Source organism: Citrus clementina, unplaced genomic scaffold (genome assembly GCF_000493195.1).
Source record: "Citrus clementina cultivar Clemenules unplaced genomic scaffold, Citrus_clementina_v1.0 scaffold_2, whole genome shotgun sequence".
NCBI lineage: Eukaryota > Viridiplantae > Streptophyta > Magnoliopsida > Sapindales > Rutaceae > Citrus > Citrus x clementina.
In genome coordinates this window covers 21,110,339-21,137,278 of record NW_006262688.1, presented here as the reverse complement: position 1 = coordinate 21,137,278, position 26,940 = coordinate 21,110,339, and the positions used below count along the sequence as shown (strand labels likewise).

Sequence of the window (26,940 nt, the reverse complement as noted above, 5' to 3'; positions counted from 1 at the left end):
AAAGTGAGAGAAGACCAATAAAGCAGAGTAAGGGAAAAAGAAAAAAATGAATGAGGGCCAAGCGTATAAATGTAAGCAAAATAGGGAAAAAAAAAAGTAGAAGGATCTAAAGCTTAACCAATGTGAAATTACATATGTGTATAGGTAAAGTAAATATAATATTATTATTTAAATAAATATAATATTATTATTTAAATAAATATAATATTATTTATTTTATTTTATTAATTATAAAACATAAAATAAAAAAAGGGTAGAAATGGGAGAGGTGGGAGTGGATTCCCACTCCCACCTCCCCCAATGGGAGTCCCACTCCCACTCCCCACTCCAAAAATGGGTGGGGCCCACGAAGTGGGACTCCCAATCCCTCCCCATTTTAAGTAAGTAAACGCTGGAGTGGGAGGAATCCACACTCCTCACTCCTACTCCAGCAAGTAAACACAACATAAGTGTGGTTGAAGGTTACTGAAGTTTCGAGAGGATAGAGGCAGTAGATGTTGGTGGTTGGTTTGCATGGGGTTGGATTTGAGATAGAGGGTCTGCATGAGAGTGGTTTGGAGAGATGTGCGGTAGTTGTGTGGATGGATTGTGGACAGTTTGCCGCTGGAGCGGTTTGATTCGCGGTGGTGGCAGCTGGACATCAGGGGATGGGTCATTGTTGAATTTTGGGGGTCGTCTAAATGATTTCTTAGGAGGGTTCAAACTCAAGTTAATTCATTCTTCAGTGGAGAGGGTGGAGACTGGTGATGGCTGGTTGCCATCTCTAACAGCCGAAGACGCCATTAAGGCCGTTTAAAGCTATTGGGGGGGGGGGGGGGGGGGCTCTGTGTGTGTATATATATATATATTGGTAATATTTAACCTTTTCTTTCTTTCTTTGCTTTTGGAAAAATATATGTGTGTATGCACACATACACCAAAATTTATGATATCATGAAGTTAAGTAGGTTTGACTTTTGATATTGTAAATTATGTGGCTGGAAACAATGCATATTATATTGACCCCAAGAAAGAATATGCATTATTGTAATTTGCAATGTCACTAATTTTTTTTCAATTTCTAAGATTTTTAATTATTCATATTCTATAAATACATACTATCTAAAGTATGGCTTCGTCTATAATGCACCAGTTACACTATACCTCTTTTTTTTTATAGTCTGGTACGAGAGTTACATATGCATCTTAAGCATCATAACATTCATAGCTAGCAAAACTACATTAAATCACATTAATGTCTTTATTTCACCTTCAAAGCATTCAGATTTCTGTAGTTTCTTCACAATACTCTTCACTTCCTTCACATTATTATCTATCATACTGCTGACATGAGAATCCACCATACTACCCACATTTCCTTCAAAAATAGCCACACTATTGAAATCGTCTCTTTTAGGAACCTACCACTCGAATAACCGCATTTGAGTTTGTTCAAGCATGTATAATAAAGCTGATATCTTCAATTGAGTTCTCATATGGCATTTGCATATACGATTTAAGAACCTATTTAGCCTCCCATTAGCCTCCCATTAACCTAATTTCTCCAAGCTGACTCATATTCTTGTTGCATGTTTGACTGCATGATGTGTTTGAGCTTTGAGAATCCATGTTCTTGTTGATGTGTTTTAGTTTTTAGGTTGTTAGTGCATGGCAATGGTGGAATTTGACTGTATTTAAAGGAGTATTGAAAAAAAAAAAATTGATCACTTGTTGTAATGGTGTTGCTATCTTTTGCTTAAAAAGAGATGCGCAATCGTGATGGGGGCAACTAGTTTTGTTATAGCAATATAAATAAGGGGAGTTCAATGGTAGTATTGATAACTTTGATTATTTTTTTCACGAAAAAATAATTGATATTATTGGTCAGTGTACATTTGTTATATAATAGGGGTATTTATGACTTTTACCACGCTTGTAAGTTACTCATTTCCAAATTTTGAGTGTCAAGATACACTTCTCTTTAACTTAATAATCTAAAAAGAGTATTTTGGTCATTTTGTTTGTCTATTAACAGCCAATGAGTATTCATACTAATAGTAGGGGAAATAAGTGAGGATACAATCAATTTCGCCATCTAACTATAACTATCCCAAACTTTAGGAGAGATATCCAAAAATAACTCGTTTTCCATAATAGTCTGAATGCTTTGAACTCTTCCATCGGCCATCTAACATAGGATTCACAAGTAAAAACTCTAGAAGACCTCGACTTCCACACTCTTTTACCTTTATCAATTATAACACTATTAATCAAATTCATAACAATAGCAAGCTCTTGAATTTCTCTCTCTCTTTCAAGTTTCTTTAGAAATTGAAGTTCAAATTCCAGTTTGAAAAAGAAGAAAATTGCACAAAAGAATGGATTGCACCATTTTTATAAGAGCAAAGTCTGTAAAGACAAGGTGCATACTCACACAAAAGAGCATCTCCCCATCCATTTATCATCTCAAAATCTAATAATTTTGCCATTTCCCATAATTAACTTAGTATGACTAAAGTAAGATTCATAGTCCTTAGAAATAACTTTCCAAGGACTTCTAAAGCTCACACAACTAACCATTTTTGCATCCTAACAATTAGAATGAAGGCAAGATTTGCTTCTTATCAATTAATGCCTCAAATAATCTTTCTTAAAAGAAAATCTCTATAACCATTTCAATAAAAGAGCCCGATTTTTGTTACCAATTCCTCTACCCCTTCCTCCTTTTCTTTTTCACCAAAGCAACAATGTCCCTCTTAGCAAAGTGATAACCATTACCATCAATCTTCCACACAAGGAATTTTGAATAAACAGAGAAAATAGATTGAAATAGCCGATTAGACAAACTCAAAGTGAGCTTTTCGCCTTTAGAAAGAAAAGCTCTTTTCCAACCAGCAAGTCTTTTTTCAACTTTTTCAACCACCGAGTCCCAAAAAACTGAATATCCAGGATTGCCACCCAGATATGGACCTAGATATTCGCGAGGCCTAGTACCAACTAACAAGCTAAAATGATTGGTCAAGACATTCATCTTCTCCCACAAAGAATTGATTCCCACAGTAAGACTTTAGACACATTAGTTATTAACATTGAGGCCGGAAATACGGCTAAAATTTTCAATAATTTTTAGCAAGTTATCAATTTCTTTTGTTCTTTCCTATAAGAGAAAAATAAAGTATCATCTCCAAATTGAAGATGATAAACAAAAGTCTTTTCCTTCCCCAAATGAATGCCCAAAACCAAATTAACTTCAATAACTTTGTTCATTAATCTACTTAATCCATATTCCAGAACGAAATGAAAAAAAAAAGAGAGGAGATCCCCCGCCGAAGACCTCTTGAAGCATCATCAACCGACCTTTTGATCTCCCGTTGATTAAAATAGAAAAATTTATAGAATGTAAATAGCTCATAATCCACCTTCTCCATCTGAATCCAAATCCGGAGTACAAAATCCAGAAAGTTCCAATCTATAAGATCATGCGCTTTCTCAAAATTAAGTTTTATAACCATTTATTTTTCTTCATTCTGCACTTCTCCACTACTTCATTTGCCACCACACTGCATCAAAGATTTTTATATCTGTAATAAAAGCAGATTAAGTAGTAGAGAGTTTCTATTTAATAAAAGCATATTGAGCAGTAGAGATAGTTTCTATTAATACTTCTCTCAACTAAAAAGATAGAATTTTGGCAATAATCTTATAAAGATTGGAAACAATGCTTAAAGGCCTAAAGCTCCCAATATTGATCGAGTCATTCTTAGGAATAAGGCAAATAAATGTGGCATTGGTGATTTTGTTTATTATTATAGAATCTCTCTAGCACTTTTGTCAAGTTGTCTTTAATAATCTCCCAACAGTTTTGGTAAAAAGCGATAGTGTAGGAGAAATGTGCATTTGGAGTTAGCTCGGGTAAATTTTTGGGGTTCCTAGTAAGCCACCGAGGGATCGAGACTAACACGGAAAAAATACAGGCAATAACAGAAATGAAGTCCCCCCGGACAGTTAAAGAAGTGCAGAGCCTTACAAGAAAGCTGGCAGCATTGAACCATTTCATCTCGCGAGCCACAGATAAATGTCACCCTTTCTCCTAAACCATAAAGAAAGGGAGGAAAATGGAGTGGACATCAGAATGTGAGGAGGCATTTGGGCAGCTGAAGGAATATCTTGCCCATGCCCCGTTACTATCGACTCCGAGAGAAGGTGATCAACTGTATTTGTATTTGGCTATCTATAAATGGGCTACCAGCTCGGTACTGATTAGAGAAGAGGAAGGAAAGCAACACCCTGTGTATTACACTAGCAAGGCCCTGGTGGACGCAAAAACTAGATACCCACTGATAGATAAATGGGCGCTAGCTTTAATAACGGCAGCACGTAAGCTCAGACTGTATTTTCAGGCCCACCCGATAGTAGTAATGACTGACCAACCTCTTCGGCAAATGCTCCAAAAACCATATGCATCTGGTCGGCTAGTAAAATGGTTTGTAGAGCTAAGCGAGTTCGACCTATCTTACAGACCACGAGGAGCAATCAAAGCCCAAGCCCTGGCCGATTTTATGGTTGACCGTATTGAATCAGGGGAAAAAGTTCAAGAGGAGCAACTAGGTGAACATGAGAAACCAAAGGGGGTATGGCTGGTAATGGTTGATGGGTCACGTAGTGAACATGGATTCGGAGCAGGAGTTGTAATAAGAAGCCCAAAAGGGGCAGAAGTACCCTATGCAGTGAAATTCGAATTCCAGCTCACTAATAACCAAGCCGAATATGAAGCCTTCATCACTGGGCTCGGGCTTGCACACGCATTACGAGCAGAAAGGGTAAAAATCCGAGCAGATTTTCAGTTAGTCTGTAATCAGCTCAGCGATCAATTCCAAGTGAGGGAAAAGAAGATGGGGCTTTATTTGAAAAAGGCGAAGCAGATGGTTGAGCTTTTCTAAGAAGTAGAAATAAAGCAGATATCCCAGAATAAGAACTACCGAGCAAATATGTTGGCCAAAATGGCCGCAATTGTGGATTTAAAGTTACCCAAGTCGGTTCCATTGGAAGTGAGGACTTCTCCAAGCATAGTAGATGAGATATAAGTAATACGGGTGAGTACCGAAAAATCCTGGATGGACCCGATTCTTTCATATATCTGTGATGGCATCTTACCAGAAGACAGGAAGCAAGTAAGGAAGTTGAAATGTCGGGCAACAAGGTATACGCTGCTCGATGGGGTACTGTACCGCCGAGAATTCACCTTGCCCCTTTTTAGATGTTTGGATGACGAGGAAGCAGATTATGTGTTGAGAGAGATTCATGAAGGAATATGTGGCAACCACTCGGAGGCAAGGACTTTAGCCTTCAAGGCACTTCGGCAGGGGTACTTTTGGCCGACCATGCACCAGAAAAGTTGACCGTAATGTCATCCCTATGGCCTTTTGCCCAATGAGGAATTGACCTGATCGGCCCATTACCCAAAGGCCGAGGAGCCGCAACACATGCGATTGTGGCTATAGATTACTTTACTAAATGGGTAAAAGTGAGAGCCCTCAGTCAAATCACAGAAAGAAAGACTACAGATTTCATCTGGAATAATATCATCTGCAGATACTGGATCCCCTATACCGTCATAACAGACAATGGGAGGCAGTTTGACAACCACAACTTCAGAGAATTTTACCAAAACTTGGGTGTGGATCTAAAGTTTTGTACCCCCGCACACCCCCAGGCAAACGGGCAAGTGGAAACAGCCAACAAGGTAATAAAGAAACTCCTAAAAACCAGGTTGGGAGAGAAGAAGGGAGCTTGGGTCGACGAGCTATCAGGGGTGTTATAGTCCTACTGGACAACCCACAAAACTACCACAGGAGAAACCCCGTTTGCCTTAGCTTTCGGCCATGAGGTGGTAATCCCAGCAGAAATCGGAGTGGGAACACATCAGATAGAGTATTTCAACGATGAGCAAAATGATGAGCAGATCTGCATGAGCCTGGACCTACTGGAAGAAAAAAGAGAAGGGGGCTCGCAGAGAGTGGCCAAATGCCAGCAAAGGATCATGCGTTACTACAATAAAAATGTACGCATGACACAGTTCCGAGCAGGAGATTGGGTACTTAGAAAAGTGAACCAAAACACAAGATATCCTAATCATGGCGTTCTTGGCCTGAAATGGGAGGGCCCATACAGAGTAGTACGAACAACTGGCCCAGGAGCTTATAAGCTGACTTACCCAAATGGATGAGATGTGAAGAGGTCGTAGAACGCTGAGCACTTGAAGAAATACTTCCAGTAAGCAAAGTGCTTTACCAACTTTTTATTTTGATAAGTTATTTCTGTTAAAAGCATGATGAATTGTGGCACATGTATATATTTCGCCTTTTTGTAATCCATATAAAGTTCAATAAAGATGAATTTAGCATAAATTCCCTCACTAGGCAAATTTTATTAAGGCAAACAAGTGCCTAATCCTGCTCGGTCGCCTAAAGGACCAGCAGGCAAATCTATAAATTTTACTAAGGCAAGCAAGTGCCTATTCCTGCTTGGTCGCCTAAAGGACCAGCAAACTATTTCACAAAAGTCGTTAAGGCAAGCAAGTGCCTAATCCTGCTCGGTCGCCTAAAGGACCAGCAGGCAAATTTACAAATTTAGTTAAGACAAGCAAGTGCCTATTCCTGCTCGGTCGCCTAAAGGACCAGCAAGCTATTTCATAAAATTTGTTAAGGCAAACAAGTGCCTAATTCTGCTCGGTCGCCAAAAGGACCAGCAGGCAAATCTACAAATTTTACTAAGGCAAGCAAGTGCCTATTCCTGCTCGGTCGTCTAAAGGACCAACAGGCTATTTTACAAAAGTCGTTAAGGCAAGCAAGTGCTTAATCCTGCTCGATCGCCTAAAGGACCAGCAGGCAAATCTACAAATTTGGTTAAGGCAAGCAAGTGCCTATTCTTGCTCGGTCGCCTAAAGGACCAGCAGGCAAGTTATATAAATTTCGCTAAGGCAAAAAAGTGCTCGTTCCTGCTCGGTCGATTAAAGGACCAACAAGCAAAGTCAATTAAATATGTTAAGGTAATTGGCAGTTCAATGATTTGATTTTTTTTCTTTCTTTTTACTGTTCTTTTGCTAAATGAAATTATTATTTTTGCATAAGTGTGTTTGTTTAACCATTAAATTTTCTCTTATCATTGTTAATCATGAGTGTCATAGCTAAACAGTTCCTCCTAGACATTCTTAGACCACTTCAATGTGTAAAATCTCATCTCAAAAAGCAGATTTAATTTTGTAAAACACATCATATTTGGGCTCTATAACCACCAGAGTTAGTATCCCATGTTGAAGACTTAGAAAGCCAACTTAGAGACATTGAGAGAGGTGTCTACAATATCCAGTTGGAGCTTGAGGTAAATTCAATAAGAGAACGATTGTAATTTTCTTTGTGTGTTTTAGTTTGTTTCTTTGTTTGTCTGCTTTAGTTTGTTACCCTGGTGAAGTGGTGGATAACGGTACTCCGTGACAATCAAGTTGGTTACTTCGGTTTTCCATAATAATTGATATTCTGAGGCGAAGGTATGGACAAAAATGAGATTCTAGTAAAGCTTCACAATCGATTCCCTCCACTTCCTCAGAATGCCCTCTTTACAATCTATAAAGCTCGGTCTGAATGCATGCGATTGCTCATGAGGAATAACATACCTGCTGACATCCGTTGGTTAATCGAGGTTAAAGTACGATTGGCAAGTGAGTTACCTCCAAAATTTATTGCATACATGCCTGGTTGTGGTAAAGAAAATTATGCAAGAAAACGAAGAGCTCAAAGAATTTTTGTTGCTTGTCATAAGTGTGCCAGAATGAGTTGCGATAAAAAACCATGTTCTTTAGGAATGGTGTCTGATAACAAGAAAGATAAGATTCAATTCATTAGGGATGGCTTGAATAAGGAGTCAATGGATGATATCATTTTGTCTCTTGAAACGCATCCCAGTGGATATGTACGAGGAGCGATTCTCCAATTATGGTCATTATTCCAGAAAGAGCATGCACGATATAGTCTCGGGAATCTGACTATAAATGACCCTGTTTGCCAGTTTATAAGAAAACTAGATGGGAATTCTATCCTCGACCCATAGAGGGCGTTCAAGCCGTTTCTAGATGTAAAACCAGAGGAAGATGCGAGCCACAGTTGCAACTACCTGTAAATATCCTTTTACTTCATTGTTGTTTTATCATTTGCATTATTGTCTTTAATAAATTTATTTTATCATTTTTTTCCTTTTTACTGTTCGCTTTTTTACTATCGAGCCATGTACTTTACGCGTTAATTGACACTGACATGCTACCTTATACACAACTGTGACCCACTATTACCAAGATTCTTAAATATGATTTTTTGTCAAGTGTTGTGCAAATTTTTATGTACTCGCAAGCGTACGAATCTATTGTAGAATAGACTAATGGTGACGAGTGTCGATCCCACGAGGAGGTGGATTTTAATTATATGTAGAATTAATTTTGTAAATGGGTGATTGGAATTGTGGTGGAAGTGATTTAAATTATTCTAAAATGGGAATTGAAATGGCGATAATAAATTCTAAAATTGGACTTGCAATGGCGAAAATAAATTGAAGAGAAATCTATTGAAATGACGTACTTGGGTATCTGGATCCGTATCAACATGCATCATGGGCTAAATATTCCTTATTAATGCCAATTAAATCATGAGGGGAGAATCCACACCTCATGAACCATGCTCTAATCAATATGGTGTTGAGGGCTTATCGTGCCAAATAATAATAACCTTGTACTAGAGGGCCGGTGAAACCAAGGCAGTACTAAACAAGATTAGTATTATTTGTCGACGAGAAGTCAAAACATCCACAAAAACTAGAGGGGAAGAAAAAATAAATTTATCAAATAAAGCCCATGACACATGTTGAGACTTCACCTTCAACCCAAACTTGAAAGAAAATTAGCCACTCATAATTGAACTAGGGGCAAAATGGGAATTTATTAAAATACATAGAAAATACAAGATGGAGAAGGAATTACAGAAAATGAAGTCCAAAAATGGATTCAGAGATATCAAATTAGGGGGGAGAGGCCCCTTTTTTATAAATACATCGAGTAAATCATGGCCATCGGATTAAAAACAGTTTGAACGCTCAAGATTGCACCACGTCATCAGTCAACAGTACGCGGTTTGACCACGTGGATGAACAGTAACATGGTTTGACCCGGATGAACAGTAATGCGGTTTGATTGAAAATAAACCTGTATGATGCATGTACCGTACGCGAGATTTTTCGTCCACTGATATGCTGCCACGTCACCATCAACAGTATATAAGAATTTTAGCCCAACAGGATCGTGACACCTCATCAGTCAATGCCACATCATCGGTCAATGCCACGTCATCGATCCGTCTATGTGAACAGCGTCGTGAATAGTAACGTAGACAGTACCGTACACGTGAATAGTACCGTACATGTGAATAGTATCATTTTTCCTTTTATGCTCCTCCTAAGGTTTTCGACCGTCCTAAGTTCAAAAATGATGTCTGTTTTGCCGACTAATCTCTCTTTTATTGTGAAATAACTATAATGCCCCTAAAATACATAAAATACTTAATTAAAATAAAACACATGTAATTAAATCACAAGAAGGTTAAATACATAAAAGTAAGGGTTGTTAGTAAGACTTGAAATGTAAAATGACGGTTTTCTCCTTTATAAATATGCATTTTCTAACACCCAACATCAAGCACTCATAAATTATTTTTTAGAAGTATCCCAATGGCAGCTACTCCTAATGGACAATTCAAGAACATTTGTGTGCTTTCTGGATTTAACTATGGCAAACATAAAGAGCTCGTTGAGGCAGCTAGAGATCTTAGTCGAAGTATAGTAGAGAGAAAATTACACTTGGTGTATGGAGGAAGTAACCGAGGCTATCAAAATTGGTCTCAGAAGTTGCTTTTGTTAGAGGAAGTCTAGTGTTAGGTATCATCCCAAGAGCCCTAAAATATTTGAGCAGTTTGTCTGACTCATCGACTAGAGAAGAGATAGTCGTCTCGGGTATACAAGAAAGAATAATTGAAATGCTTAATCATGCTGATACTTTTATTTTCCTACTAGGAGATCTTGCAACTGTAGAGGCACTTATCACATTAGCATCTTGGGCCCATCTGCACATTCACCAGAAACCCATCGGCTTGTTAAATGTTAATAACTTTTATGATGGCTTTATCGCATTTCTTAACCATGCAATAAAAAACTATTTCATTCATTCCACAACGAAAAAACTTTTTATTTGTGCTCACACTGCTAATGAGCTACTTGACCTGTTACAAACTTATAAACCGAAGCCAAACCCCTGAACATTTGCGTTGGAACGTCCAAATAATGATGGTAATAGTAGCCACAGTAAAAAGTACAAATTAGATTTAACTCTCGGCTTGTAAATATTTTCTTCTGTGTTGCACCACCCAGGTGATGTCTTCTAAACTCTACTTTTTTCCTTTAAAATATTGAGGATAATGTTTCGTTCTGGTTGGGGGGAGGGAATAGTCGACAATTGTGGCATCTTGGTAAAGTTTTTACTAATTTTTTGTTGTAGAGACTAATCGTGGCTAACTTTTTGTGTTGAAGATAGCTGAATATGGAGTGTAGTTACTCTAGAAACACATCTTTTTCGTTTGAAAAAAAATTAAAAAAAAAATTCCAGACATTTTTTTTTCTTTATTAAGCTTTGACAATTATTTTTTTTTCTAACTTCTTCTTTCTAATTTCTCCTCTATAAATATACACTTTCAAATTTTTTGAGTCGAAGATTATTGAATATGAAGTATAGTGCCTCTAGAAACGCATCTTCTTAGTTAAAAAAAAAACTCATTTTCTTTTTCTTTCATTTTAAGTGTAACTTTTCTAATAAGTTTTTCTACATCATTCTCACATTTTTGCATGCATATTTTCTTTTCATGTTTAGAATAGGTTGGGGAGTAGAATGTTGTTTGAAAGAAAAATTGTGTGATTTGTTTTAACATTAGATGACATGATGATTTTTAAATTTCAGTATTTGTATTATCTTTGGTCTTAAGTGATGTTACGCCATGTTTGCTACTCTACATGTTAATGTCGGAGACAAATATGAGTTACTTGAAGGAATGCACATGTCATGATAGATTCCAAGTGAGTTTTTAAGCCTGTCGTTTTTCTTGGAGAGTAACCTTTTTTTTCTCATTCTTCATACAACTTAGTAGTTTATTATTTTATACATGATCTCTAAATTTCTTTTGAGTCAACTCTCTAAAATAAATTGTAAAAAAAAAAGAAAAAAGAAGAAAAAATAATGTGTTGCTACATCTGGAAGTCTATCTAACTAGTAGATATAAAAGATTATTTAGAGCCCTAAAAGACGATGGAAATGTCATCTTTGATCCGTTTGAGCCTTTCTAACCATCTCTTTTATGAAATATTCATAGTTAACCCTTTTGAGCCTTTAAAAAAAATATATTTTCTTTGTCAAACTTATCATCTTAACCCACTCCGATTTGGAGTATTACTCGATATCTTACAAGTTCCATCAACTATTTATATTTGAGAAAAATGTAAATAATTATTTTGTTCAGTGAAGTTGTGCCAAACAAGAGCAAAAAAAAAAAAAAATGTTGTTTGAAAAAAAAGAAAAAATAACAAAAATAGGTAAAATCCACCTTGCAACTTCCAAAAAAAAAATCTCTACATTTTTCTCAAACATACACTTTGTTTTCCTTATTTCCATTCCTTTGTTAGCCATGTCCCTAGCCTACGTTACTTCCTAATAAAAGTTCTTCTTGATTTTAGGGAACTATAGTATGAAGTAGAAGCTAATTATATGAGCTAAAAAGATATAGCGGTGCATAAAAATAAATAAATAAATAAATTGGGCTGACTAACATTTTTATTTGACTTGAGATCGTATTATTTCTAAGCTGAGTGTATATTTCTTTTATCTTGGTGAGAGCGTGTGATATCACTTCTTTATTATTTTTATATATCACTTCTTTATTATTTTTAGATATCACTTCTTTATTATTTTCTCTTAATTACCATTCATTGGAGTGACTATTTTTATTGGGTTTAATTTCTTCATGAGAGTGTCACTTATTTCCAGTGAAATTTTGGGGTTTAACATGTCATTCTTGAAAGTAGCTGTGACAAAGTCTACTGAGCTGATTCATGTGGATGGTTGATGTGGGTGTGATGTTTCTTTAGACTGGAGATAATGCTTATACTTTTATTTGATTATTATCATTAGTCTGATTGAATAAACACGATTGTTTAAAAAAAAAAATCATTTTGGGTTTGAATTTTGTTTTTGCTTTATTTGCTAGAGATTAGCAATAAGTTGGTTGGGGGGTGTGTTGAGTATTAGAAAATATATATTTATAAAGGAGAAAATCATCATTTTACATTTCAAATCTTACTAACACTTCTACTTTTATGTATTTTAGTCTTTTGTAATTTAATTATGTGTGTTTTATTTTAATTAAGTATTTTATGTTTTAGGGGCACCATGGTCATTTTACAATGAACGAGAGTTCAGACAACAAAACGGACATCACTTTTGAACTCAAGACAGTCACAAACCTTCGGAGGAGCATAAAAGGAAAAATGTCACTGTTCACATGTACGGTACTATTCACATGTACGGTATTGTCTATGTTACTATTCACGACACTGTTCACATAGACGGATCGATGACGTGGTATTGACCAATGATGTGGCATTGACTACTGAGGTGTCGCAATCCTACTGGATTAAAATTCTTATGTACTGTTGATTGGTGACGTGGCAGCATGTTAGTGGATCAAAAATTGCGCGTACGATACATGCATATACACAAGATTATTTTCAACGAAACCGCATCACTATTCAAGCCGGTTGACTGTTCAAATTGCGTGGTCAAACTGTGTTACTGTTCAAACTACGTGGTCAAACCACGTACTGTTAACTGATAACGTGGCACAATCCTGAGCATCCAAACTGTTTTTAATCCGATGGCTATGATTTACTCAATGTATTTATAAAAATGGGGCCTCTCCCCCCTAATTTGGCATCTCTGAATTTATTTTTTGAGTTCTATTTTCTGTAATTCCTTTTCCATCTTGTATTTTCTACGTATTTAATAAATTCTCATTTTACCCCTAGTTCAATTATGAGTAGCTAATTTCCTTTCAAGCTTGGGTTGAAGGTGAAGTCTCAACATGTGCCATGGGCTTTATTTGGTAAATTTACTTTCTCTTCCCCTCTAATTATTGTGGATGTTTTGACTTTTTGTCGACAAATAATAATAATCTTGTCTAGATACCGCCTTGATTTCACCGGCTCCCTAGTACAAGGTTATTATTATTTGGCACGATAAGCCCTCAGTACTATATTGATTAGAGTGCGGTTCATGAGGTATGGATTCCCCCCGCATGATTTAATTGGCACTAATAAGGAATATTTAGCCCATTGTGCATATTGATGCGGATCCATATACCCAAGCGCTTTAATTATAATAGTTTCCTCTTTAATTTAATTCTGCTAGTCCAATTTAAATTCTAGAGTAGTCTAAGTCACTTTCACCACAAATCAAACCACTCACTTAGAAAAATTAATTCTACACACAATTAAAAGTCACTTCCTTGTGGGATCGACACTCGTCACCATTGATCTATTTTACAATAGATTCGTGCACTTGCGAATTCAATAAAATTTTACAACATCAGGGATAGCAAAATTTGGCTTCGGTTCTACATTTGGCCTTCCCGGATGATAATTTATTATGCCGGACCTAGGAACAAACTCGTATTTTTCTACTTCGGGTTCAACATGAAAAAGTCTGGGTTCCTAGATTGCGGACTCGGATTTTTTTTCTCCCAAAATTAATAGCTTCAACAAGCTGCATCTCGGTGAAACAAATAAAATGGAAAGACCAGTCCATTAAATCAACTATCACACACAAAGTTCAAGTAACTAAGCAACCTTTTTAAAATAGTAAAGAAAACAAATCACAAAAGCATTCATAACAAACACAAGAAGAACTTTCCATTCTTAGATGACCCACAAAGCCTCAATTATCACAGTACCTTGATAACTCTATGAAATGAGAGTTATTATGGCTATACCTCCTGCCACTATCGAACAAAAACCTAGAGCAACCATACTCTTGCTCAACTTCAGCAAGCCAAAAAATGTTAGACATGCCAAAAGCGGCTTGCATATCTAAGGTTTCCTTATCAATCTTAACTTTATCAGTTTTAATAATTAACTCATTGTGTACAAAGTCCACACAATGTTCATGACCCATATCAGATTAAGCTACTGTCTTAAAGAAGAGAGACGATAAAGCAGAGAAGCTTGACATATCAAGAGGTTACAGAACTGGTGTGGTTAGAGGAGGTGGCTGCCTTGATGATGGGGGATGAGGAAGATGAGAGAATGCAGCTGGTGTGAGCTTATAAGGCTTAGATTTTTAGGGTTGCTTTTTTTTCACTTACTTTTTGCTTTATATTTATAATTAACAATTAAAAATTTTATTTAAATAATTAAAAATGATGTAATCTGAATCCGGGTTTAGTAAACCCAGAACCAAACTAGGATACATTCAGGTTAGAAAAAATGCATTCGGATTTTGGATATTTTATGTATTCGGTATGGGTTAAACCCGGACCGGATCATTTAGGTTTATCTGGGTCCAAGCCGAGTTCGGATTTGTTTGTCATCCTTATTCTTGGATTTGAAACCTACAATTGGGCTATGATCTATGTTTTAATTATTCAGTCAACAAAGAAATCATAGAAAAATAAACTCTTAAATCCACCATAATTTTGTTAGCTTGTCAATAAAAGTTAGTTGGTCATCTCACTCTTATGTATTAATTAGTACTACTTTCAATCTATTTTTGTGGACTGATTGATTACTTTAACAGTGCATTTATTTGTGAGATTAGTAGGATTTAAGAATCAAAATTTGGAATTGAAATAATTAAGGATATTTTCTCACTAAATTAGAAGATGGAATGGAAATCAAGTATGTGCTTCCTACATACTTTTGGGATTAGAGAATGACAACTAATTTCCAAGTAGGTGAGAATTTTTTGCTCCAACTAAATTTCTTAATTCCTATTTTGTCCTTGATTTAAATAATCAAAAAATAAAATTAAAAAACTAAATGGAAATAAAACCCAAATCCCAAATTCTAAATTCATCAAAATTAAACCAACATCAGCATAATTTGATCCTATTGCGCAAGAGCACTCCTCGACATCACGTTGCCACTCATTAAACTAGTAGCATCGATTGTGTCAAACTAGCAGTGCACCACGTTGCTGTCATCGCTCACTGCCACTGATGATGATGATTATTATTATTAATATGATCATCATCATCATGATCATCACCATCATCATCATCATCATCATTATAATTATAATTATAATTATAATAATAATAATAATAATAATAATAATTATTATTATTATTATTGCTGCTGGTTTATTATTATTGTTGTTATTGTTGTTGAGTTTTTTGAATAATAATAATGACAATTATTATAAAAGTAATAACAATAATAATGAAAATAATTAACTAAAGATATTATAATAACTCGTAACAATCCATTCCAATTCCAAAATAAGGTAAATACATTAATGACAATATAGCTTTTTTCAATTTCGACTCTTATAGTTTAAGTGAATAACTACTTTATATTGAAAAATGTCTATAACATTTAACATATTGTGAATTTGTGCATAAAAGGATTTAAAACAATCATTTTCTTGCAAAACATAAAATCGAATCAGGAATTCTGCATCCATTGCAAAGATGGATTCAATATTCATCAATAATAAAATGTAATAGTATTGAAACAACCTTTAATTCACTTTGTTCGAGGTAAATTTGGAATGATATTTTTAAACCAATAAATGAATGACACTCAAATTCTACCAAAATTTTGGTAAAACACACTTAATGCTACCGTTCCATTAAATATCTCACAAGTACTCAGTTATTTGATTTGATTTAAACCAAAATTGAATTGACCTAAGCTTGGCAATGGGTTGGGTTGGGCTCAGACTTATCCAGTGTTACAATTAAAATGAAGGGTCCTTTCCCTTAAAAACTTCAACCCTTTAAACTAAGGGTTAGGTCTTTATCCGAGCCTGGTCATAATTTTTTTTTTACTTTTTTTTTTTAATTTTTAGATACCTTTTTTTTAATAGGATCCTAATTCTTAATTCTTTATTGATAAAATTGTATTATTATTGTTCCATTTTTATTTTGAATTTGGTTGTAAAGAATTTAATAAGTTATTTATATTTAGATTTAACAACAATACAATATGTAACAATGTAAATAATTAACAAGTAAATAGATCAAAAATAAAATATTAAATGAATATGAAATAGAGATAAATGTTAGTAAAGTGGTTGTGGCCATGTGTATGGTCTATGTGTTTTAATTTTCAAGTGTTATAATTTTTTTAATTTTTAAAAAATTAATTTAAAGTCAAGAGTCATGTCAAGGCTCTTTAGTAAGGCTCGGACCCTGATCTAAAAGTAATCAGGCTTGATTCTTCAAGCCCTAACTTAACTATCAACCTCTTAAATTCAAATCAAAACTCTAAAAATTAGGGTTGGGTCAATCGTGCAAACACAAAATCGAGTCTTCTTGCCATCTTTAAACCGAAACAATAAATCAAAGAGATTTAAAAAAAAATTTTAAAAAAAAGAGAAACCCAAAATAAAAGCTTGAATATATTCAGTAAATTATTAAACTTTAAAGTGGTGTTTGGTTAGAAGAAGAGGAATGGAGAGAGAAAAGTGATTTAAATTCCTTTTCTTTTTTCTGTTGTTTGGTTGACCATAATTTATATTAGAATTTAATATACATTATAATATAGAATTTAGATTTCACACCAGAAAGTGATGAATTCGAATTCCTCTTTTATTGGAAGCCAAAACATCTAAAACTACTCCTTTAATCTTTTATTATATATCTTGTTTAATGTTATCATATAATTATTATTTATAATTTTATTTTATCAATTTATAATTGTAGATAATTAATTTTATATTAATAAAAGTTAATGTAAGGATTTAAACAATTAAATAAAATTACTTTATTTATTTAATTAATTCACAAAAATAAAAATGTAATTTAATAGTCATTGGAAAGTCGTCGCTGCTATCGACACTAGCATATGGAATGTTACCGTTGTTATCATTGACTCGTTGGCCAATAAGCAACGTTATTATATTGTCATAAAGGTCAAAAAATGAATTTAATTTTTTTCAAATCTAGTTAAAAAAGTTTGAAAACTTTCTAACTTTTACAGATGCAGATAGACTTCACGTATTTCATAAGTTGCTTCAATTTAAAGATCGTGAATTTTTGATAATTTTGATATCATTCTTGAGTTGAAATGAGATGGTACAGTGGTGATCGATTGCGACGAGTGACGGCGACTTGCTTCCTTTTTGGTTTTTCAATTAAAATTTTAGAAATTTTAATATATTAAACAATTTAAATTAAATTAATTATAAAATAAAATTATGTTAATAAACTTTTTAAATAGAATTTAATAATATATATAAGTATACTGTTTTAAAATAATTTTTTATTAGTTATTTATATAGTATATTAAATAAATATTTTGCTCAATTTTTTGAATTATATTTATGATAAATATTGAAAGTTTAACACTGAAGAATGAAATTGTCCAAATAAAAAGTAAAGCATTTCCTTTCTTTATTTAATTCTATGACAAATCAAACGTTGGAAAAAAGTTTTCAACGTACTCTCCGCTATTTTCTTTTAATATATGATTGGATTTGGTTTTTTCTATATAGAACCGAGCAAACCAAAATTCTAGGTTTGGTTCAGTGCGGTCTCAACATGGAAATATTGAATGGTTTGTTTGGAATACATGTGAATTTCCACCATTTCAAGTGTGTGTGTAATAATGATGTCTTCCACCACTTCATGTAATGGCAAATGACACATGCCCCATTATATTTACACTATATAAATGAAAAAGAGATGAAAGTAATGTATTCTTCGATGATTACTCCTTCCTTATTATGTTCTCTCTCTCTCTCTCTCATGTTTTTCTTTGTATTCACATGCTAATTCTATCAACGTCTTCTTTTATTGCATCACTACTAAGCTAACAATCATCTGCCTATATTCATATTAATGAGGTTCATAATCTATAACAATATTAACGAAGTTCCTAATTTATAACATGTTATCAGCATGAATTTCGCTCTGGTACATGAAGTATTCTATCCATTTACTCTATTATTTTCTACATATTTATTTAAAATTATTCGTACAAGTAAAGCTTAATATTTACGCTCTTTTCAATATTTATTATACTAATTTTTGTTTATTTATTTGTGATAATGTCTCACTTGACAAAATTGGAGTTTAAGGCCTTAGATATATTTGAGGAGAATTATTTATCCTAGATCCTAAATGCTGAAATTCATCTTGATGCTATGGGCCTTAGTAACACGATAAAAATAATAATGACTCATCCACTTAGGATCGAGCCAAGGCCATGATTTTTATACGACACCATCTCCACCAATCAATTAAAATGGAATATCTCGCTACAAATGATCCATATGTCTTGTGGAACAGTTTGTACGAAAGATATGGTCGTTTAAGGTCAGTTATTCTTCCCAATGCTCGTAGTGAATGGAAGCCCTCAAGCTACAAGACTTTAAGTCAGTACATGAATATAATTTTGCACTGTAAAAAATTACTTCATAGTTAAAACTGTGTGGAGAAAATATTACCGATGAGAATATATTGGAAAAAAACATTACAACATTTCATGCTTCCAACATGGGTCTACAACAACAATATAGAGCTCGTCAGTATACAAAATATTCTAACTTGATTGCATGTCTTCTTATGGCAGAGAAGAATAATGAATTATTAATGAAAAATCATCAAGTCCATCCTACTGGTACAAAACCAATTTTTGAAGCAAATGATGTCTTACATTATCGTGAAGGCAATTATAAAAATAGGCGTGGCCGTGGGCATAATCGTGGCCATAAACATAGTTGTGGCCATGGCCGTGGCTATTATCAAGGTTGAGGACATAATAAAAATCATTATTATCTACCTTGTGGTTGGTATAAGAACCACAAAAAGGAGAAAGTAGTGATGAGTTCTAAAGTAGATTCCTTTGGGATATATATATATATATATATCAAAATCCCTAAAGGATTTAAAATGCCATAATCTTGTCAATCATCACATTTTAGCTTGTATTCAATAAAACTACAAAAAAAATTATATGGATTAAAACAATTTGGGCGCATGTGGCATAATCGCCTTTGTGAATATTTGATAAAAAAAAATGGATATATTAATGATCCTATTTGTCCATGTATTTTTATCAAGTAATCAAAATCTGAAATTGCTATTGTCGCAGTTTATGTTGATGATTTAAATTTAATAGGAACCCTTGAAAAGCTTAAAAAGATTGCTAAATGTTTGAACAATGAATTTGAAATGAAAGATTTGAGGAAAACTAAGTATTATCTCGTGCTGTAGACCGAGCACATACCTAATAATATCTTTATTCATCAATCAACTTATACTGAAAAATTTTTAAAATGTTTCAACATGGATAAAGCTTACCCATTGAGTACCCCAATGGTAGCTCGGTATCTTGATCCTAAAAATGATTAATTCCGTCCTAAAGAAGATAATGAACAGATATTTAGTCCTAAAGTACCATATCTAAATACAATTAGTGGTCTAATGTATTTATCACAATGTACAAGGCCAAACATAGCATTTTCTGTTAATCTGTTAGCTCTAATTAAATCTGAATCAACTAGAAGACATTGGAACGGTGTCAAACACGTTTTTCGTTATCTTCGAGAAACAATTAATTTGGGTTTATTTTATTATAATGAACTAACAAAAAATCCAAATCTTATTGGTTATGCTGATGTAGGTTATTTAGATCCCCATAAAGCTCATTCACAAATGGGATATGTTTTCACTTTTAATGGTACAACAATTTCTTGGAAGTATACAAAATAGACTCTTGTTTCAACATCCTCCAACCATTCTAAAATTCTTGCACCATATGAAGTCAGTTGAGAATGCATGTGGTTATGATCTGTAATCCATCATATTTAAAAATACGTGTAGAATATCTTCAAGTTCATATATTCCAACAATGATATATGAAAATAATGCTGCATGTATAGCTCAACTTAGAGGAGGATACATTAAAGGGGACATAACAAAACATATTTCACTAAAGTTCTTCTATACTCATGAACTCCAACAGAACAAGAAGATCAATATCAAACAGATACGCTCCACGGATAATTTAACAGACATATTTACAAAAGTTTTATCTACATCTACATTTTATTAAATTGTATATAGCATTGGCATGCATTGTTTCAACAAACTATCAGATTAATATATCTTACCATCAGACGAAGTATTCATCAGAAGAGTACTCATTAGAAGGAGCATTAATATGGAGGAGCATAATCTGAGCATATGTGCACTGTACTCTTTTTACCTTTTGACGAAGTTTTTCCATTTGATTTTGTACGAGCAAAGGTTTTTAACGAGATAGTATTAAGCATATCTAATTAAATAAATAGTGAATTTAAGGAGGAGTGTTGTGGAATACATGTGGATTTCCACCATTTCAAGTGTGTGTGTAATAATAATGTCTTCTACCACTTCATGTAATAGCAAATGACACATCTCCTATTATATTTACAGTATGTAAATAAATAAGAGCTGAAAGTCATATATGCTTCGACGATTACTCATTCTTTATTATCTTCTCTCTCATGTTTTTCTTTGTATTTACATGCTAATTCTGTCAACTTCTTCTTTTATTGCATCACTTCTAAGCCAACAATCATTCACCTATATTCATATTAACAAGGTTCATAATCTATAACAATATTACCGAAGTTTCTAATTTATAACACGGTTTAAATTTTATGAACCGAGGGGTTTGTTTTATATTTTGGCTTTAAACCGAATCGAATGATAAACCCACGGTTCATGTAATTTTAATTAAAAAGAAAAAAAGAAAAATCACTAAAAGCCTAAAACCAAATCCCTAATTCCTAATTTCTAATTCTAGAATAGCCCTCTCTCAAGCAGCAGCAGCCTGCCAGCCCCCGTCTCTCACGCTCACTCGCACTCTCTCCTTCTCCGGTCACCATCTTACTCTCACGGTCTCTCAACGTCTCATTCTCTCAGCCTGACTGCCGTCAGCCCCACCTCCCCCAGTTTCCTCAAGAACTCGACTTCCGCTAGCCCCAACCGTCGCTGGCTGCGTCTCCTCCTCAGGCGCATTCCAACGTCAGTAAAGCTGAGGCCTTCCCTCAAATTTTGGCTGAAGTGGCTAAAGAAAGGTTTTTTTTTTTTTTGGTCATTTGCATAATTTTTGGTTACTGAAATTTTCGTCTTTAGGGATTTCGTTTGTGTCAATTTTGTGTTCAGTAGTAGTTTGTAGTTAACGTTTTTTTCTATTTATTTATTTATTCTGGGAATTAGGGTCTACGGAAATATCATGCGAAAGAAAAATCTTTTTTTTTTTGTGTGTTGTTGTTGTTGCGGTGATTAAGGTATTTTAACTTGATTAAGACTGGGGTGTGGGAAAAGAAGAAACTTTCGCGGTTTCATTTCTTTGAACGTTTGTTGTTAGAAATTTTCACGTGATTGTCTCTTTCCCTTTCACTGTTGTTTTTTGTCCCTTGATGAGGAAAAATTGTACTCATCATATACTATATACTATGCTGAAGCTCTTGTTTTTGTTCATAGTTTGTTTACTTTTATGTAATCTTTGTTTATATTTGTACTTAATGGGGCAGTAGATTATATGCTTCTTGACTCTGCTTCACTCTGCTTGCTGAATTCTGAATTCAATTTGGTTCGGCTTTGGTTCATATTATTTGGAATCAATCGGTTTCGTTTCAGAACCGAACCAGGCCTACTTAAATCTGAAAGTAAAATAAACTAGTCTCCTTCCACAAACCCGCTCACCAGTCACCATTAGAAGCAAAACAAAAATTAGTTTATGTCGTCATGTTTTGCAGTTCTCATTTGCTGTTGTGAAGCCGCTGCCGCTGACATCACTGCTGCTGCATTTGGAGGTTAGCAATGTTGATTGGTTTTGGTGTTTTGGCTTTTTACAAATTTGTTAAAGTTTTTTTTTCTTTTAATTTAAACTTGTTGAAATATTGCAGTTGTAAGAAAGATGTAAATATGATCTTCTAAATGTTAAGAGCACAATTCATGGGAGAAAGTAATAATGGAAATCATTGCAGCAATTTGCAAATAAATCAAGTATCTTTCTGAGTTTTGGATCATTCTTGGTTCTTTGTAAGCTGACTGATTTGACGTGGAAAAGAGCGAATTGCAAATAATTTACCTGTGGAATGATTTTTATGTATTCATGTTATTTGCTTTATCAATTAGGAATAATTTAAGAAGAAATCAATTTATAAGTCTTGATTGTTTTCTAATAATATCTGAGGGGAGCATTCATGTAGATAATGTAATGTGAAAAGATGCCGGCTGACGAAAATCATTGTTTTGATCAAAAGTTACACGAAATTACCTAATGTTCAAAATGATTGTGTTTAATGTTGGATGACAGATGGGAGAGCTGGCTGCAGATAAACATGTGAAATACATTATTTCAGTTGAGAAGGTAGGTTTAATTTCACACTTCCTATATATCTTGTACTTTTACGGTGGTTAATAGAACTCTTATTGAAATTGGTTTTTTGCAATTTTCATTGATGTTTTCTCAGAAAAAGGATAGTTTTGAATCTGTGGTGATGGAACATTTGAGATTGAATGGGGCATATTGGGGGCTGACGACCCTCGATATTTTAGGAAAGCTTGATGCTGTAGATGAAGAAGATGTTATTTCATGGATCTTGAAGTGTCAGGATGAATCTGGTTTGTACAGAAGCTTTTTTCCTATACTTACTATTGTGTCTTTATGCATCAATAATTATCCAATTTGTTATTTCCTTGGCAAGTTCTCTTGTTTTTGAATCTGACTTTTAAGAACAAAATGACCGTGCATTTAGACAAAGTAAATCACTTAGTAGTACTTTTAGTTAAAATATCAAAATATAATGTGATGGATGAAAGAAATTTTTCTTTGCAGGTGGTTTTGCTGGTAATATTGGACATGATCCACATGTGTTGTATACCCTCAGCGCCGTGCAAGTTTTGGCCCTTTTTGATAAGTTAGATATTCTTGATGCCGATAAGGTGTCAAATTGTATCCTTATTACTTTGTCAAATTATTGGTAGGGATTCTTCAACCATTCAATATAAAGAGAATGCTTTGTTTCTTATAAGATTCACAGAAGTAACAACTTTTTTTATGACTATAATGATTTTGTTTTCACATATAGAAAATTTCACTCGACTAAAGAGTCTGATTTCTGTAATTTTATAATTTGTATGTTTTGGTAACTCCAATACCAATAGTAAACAGGCTAGCACATAAGCTGCATTAGATGTGAGGTTTTTTTTTTGGTATAAAACATTGCCACTTTAAGCATTCTTGTGGAACTTAACCTTTGAGTTAGATGTTGCGGGGCTGCAAAATGGAGATGGCTCCTTTTCTGGAGACATATGGGGGGAAGTGGATACACGGTAAATTTTCCTGGATTCGCAGATATCTACAGCTTGTGCTTGGCTTGAAATAATCTCTTTCTACTAATTGATTTTGTAGGTTTTCTTATATCGCTATATGTTGTCTCTCAATACTACAGCGGCTGGATAAAATCAATGTGGATAAGGCCGTGGAGTACATAGTGAGTTGCAAAAATCTGGATGGTGGATTTGGATGCACTCCTGGTGGAGAATCTCATTCAGGGCAAAGTATGTAATGCAGTTACTATTTTATGCGGCAGCTTCTAACCCATTGACATCAAAATGGAACATTGTGGGAGATTAGATTTCTGGAAATATATATTTCAACTAGTTTTACAGTCTAGATGGCAATTATATGTTCGAAGGCGGGTGGCATTTCTTTAATTTCGTCTAAAGAATTGACTTGTTTCTTTATTCCCCAATCCAGTAATACACGCATTAAGCACCAGATGTATGTTAAAAATGGACTCAAAATGTGTTAAATTTTTCTGTCGTGATTGCAGTCTTCTGTTGTGTTGGTGCACTTGCTATTGCCGGGGCTCTGCATCATGTTGACAAGGACCTTCTTGGCTGGTGGTTATGTGAGCGACAAGTCAAATCTGGAGGTCTTAATGGCCGCCCTGAGAAACTTCCTGATGTGGGTATTTTCTCTCAGCCCAACCTCATGATGGAACATTCTTGTAGGTCCTCTTCACAGTGATGTAGTTTAATTACTCAGGTTTGCTACTCCTGGTGGGTTCTTTCAAGCTTGATCATGATTGACAGAGTCCACTGGATCAATAAGGACAAGCTTGTTAAGTTCATCTTGGACTGTCAGGTTAGTTTGAGTGGAAATGGCTTTTTCCAAACCTCTGGCGAGCCAGAATTTGTTAATTTGTTACCTTATGGAGTCTTGAATTCCAGAGTTGCTGCCAAGACTTTATTACATTTAATTTTTCATATTTGCAGGACATGGAAAATGGAGGAATTTCAGATAGACCTGATGATGCCGTTGATGTCTTCCATACATATTTTGGAGTAGCGGGTATCTATTAGCTTTGATTTTGCTTATTGACCTTACTAACTTTTCTACTTTCATCCAATTAAGTCATTCTTTATTTAATTTGTAAAGAGTTTTGATGATCCTACCACTTGTGTGAATCCTAGTACTCTTGCCCTTTTTTAATGTAGCCTGACCAATTTCATATGTGGAATATGCTCTCAGCCTGTTCCACATTGGCTAGCCTTTCCTAGTTAAACCTGGATAACATTACCATCGTCAATCATACGCTGTCTATCCCATATCGGTAATTATAGGAAGATTCTTCTATAGATGTTTTGGAATTGTAAATCTTGAAGAAATGGTTAGGAAGACCAATTTTTTCTTTTTTCCTTTTTTACTTCATTTATTTTCTGAGGTGGATAGAATGTTCTCTTGTTGTTTGACTGTTTGCCTGGCAAGCGATACAATTCTTTTATAGATGTTATACTGATACTTAAGTGATTCAATGTCTGCTGTTGATGCAGGACTCTCACTTCTTGAATATCCAGGACTGAAACCAATTGATCCAGCCTATGCTTTGCCAGTTGATGTTGTAAATAGAATTTTCTTTAGCAAAAAATGAAGTTTTGGAAGCTGCCAGCCGCAGCAAATCAATGCATACTCATTACCCCATTGCATACTTGGATACCCTGGATCTTTCTCCATTTTTTCAGTTGACTCTCCGCAACAAAATTTCTATTCCATATATTTCGTTTCCTTAATTTATGTCATCAGTATTGCATCCTTGCGCCGTGTTAGTAATTCAGTCGTGCTACCATTATGTACTGGCAGCTTGTGTATTTTTGTAGTCGTTTCAACGGCTATTCCTAGATAATGTTGTCGGTGACATTCCGTAAATTGTACTTTTTAAGCTAATTAATAAGAAAGTTTAATCGAGTATGCAGAAGCAGAGATGATAAATTATGAAGTCAACTAGATCTTGAAAAGCGCATGTGGCGTCGATCCAAGCCCAAGAAAATGGCAGAAGCAACAGCCAAGACAAAAGTACCTGAAGTGAATGGTGGAGGGTTCTTGTGAGAGACAAGGGTGACCCTCAAATTCCTACAACATGGGAAGTTGGAAGGCATAACGTGCTAAATTTTTTTAATTCATTTTCCTTCGCCAAATATCACCGTCGTTAGTCTTCACCATAGCAGCAACTTGTGTTTTTTGAAACACATTTTGCATGGGGTAATTTTTAAAAACTTCCCTGAGATTTGAATTTGTTACAAGTAGATTGCGAGAATTCATTTAGTTGTAAAAAAATTTCTACCGTCAGTTAATTTTTACATTGACCGTTAGTTGATTGTGCAAAGACAACATTGTCCCCAGTGGCAGTTTGTAAACTGACACAGCTGAAAAAAATGCTGAGATTGTTGGCGTAAAAATCACAAATCTTTTTTTTGACAATTTTATTCCTATTAATTCCTAATATTTACAATATCATAAGTAAGAATTATGACTATTTTACCCTCATTAAATTATTGATATTTTCTTCAACTTCTTATAAGAAAGATAAAATTAAAAACTTGGAAAAAAAATAAAGAGGGTGTTGTATTATGACCGTTACAAACCAACGGTCATATTGCAAGTCTCCTGCTATTTAGAAGCTTGTAAAGTAATTTAAAACCTCACGCACAGCACACAAAAACAATTTCTGCTTCTCAACATGTTATTCTTCTTCCCTTATACTATAAATGGATTTTGAAGTTCAAATGCAACAACTAGTAGTAGGAACAATAGAAGCATAACAAGGTGGAGATCCGAGCTAAATGGAAATGTGATTAAGTTCACAAACAAGAAGTGTGGATGCAAAGTTCGTGCTGCTGTGCGCATATCAGAGTCTAAAGATAATGCTAACAAGTTGTTTTATTGCTGCCCTTTCAATGAGTGTGGCTATTTCAGGTGGTGGTACCCATCACCAAATGATCTCAATAATATTGCATTACTTGAAGGTCCTAGAGTAGATACAGTCCGTAGAGGCAGTGTGGATGATCAACAGCAAATGCAAGAGATGCTTGAAGAAATTCTTAGAGAGGTTGCTGAGGTTAAGAGAATAGTAAACAAATCTGAAACCAGATGGCTGAAATGTAATGTAATGAAGGTAATAATGTGTGCTAATGTCATTTTTCTATTTCTAAGTGATGTTGTGTTCTTCTATGGCCTTAAGTGAATAAGTTATGTGTATGTAGAGAAGGTGCAAAGCCGGCTATGATTGTTTAACTAATGTAAAACTTTTCTATATCGAGT

At 34.4% G+C, this 26,940-nt stretch overlaps 1 protein-coding gene across 2 annotated transcripts; it reads left to right on the top strand.

The window, feature by feature from the left end:
• Positions 1 to 21,102: 21,102 nt before the first annotated feature.
• Positions 21,103 to 25,590, top strand: LOC18053096 (geranylgeranyl transferase type-2 subunit beta 1). Of its 2 annotated transcripts, XM_006447385.2 has the most exons (11): positions 21,103 to 21,403; positions 22,088 to 22,144; positions 22,651 to 22,704; positions 22,808 to 22,958; positions 23,173 to 23,289; positions 23,603 to 23,669; positions 23,749 to 23,897; positions 24,173 to 24,306; positions 24,388 to 24,486; positions 24,618 to 24,693; positions 25,176 to 25,590. In XM_006447385.2, the coding sequence occupies exons 3-11, from the start codon at positions 22,651 to 22,653 to the stop codon at positions 25,271 to 25,273; spliced, it is 945 nt and encodes a 314-aa protein (XP_006447448.1). In that variant the 5' UTR covers positions 21,103 to 21,403; positions 22,088 to 22,144; the 3' UTR covers positions 25,274 to 25,590. The 2 variants fall into 2 exon arrangements, 1 of the variants encoding a protein (XP_006447448.1); XR_002907051.1 differs by lacking the exon at positions 25,176 to 25,590 and having other exon boundaries at positions 24,375 to 24,486.
• Positions 25,591 to 26,940: the final 1,350 nt, after the last annotated feature.

Bases quoted from the DNA above. Each gene is read 5' to 3' on its own strand.
- LOC18053096 (XM_006447385.2), top strand. From the start codon at position 22,651: ATGGGAGAGCTGGCTGCAGATAAACATGTGAAATACATTATTTCAGTT. The intron at 24,307-24,387 runs GTGGGTATTTTC...TTAATTACTCAG, and splicing joins GCCCTGAGAAACTTCCTGAT to GTTTGCTACTCCTGGTGGGT. The intron at 24,487-24,617 runs GTTAGTTTGAGT...TCATATTTGCAG, and splicing joins AGTTCATCTTGGACTGTCAG to GACATGGAAAATGGAGGAAT.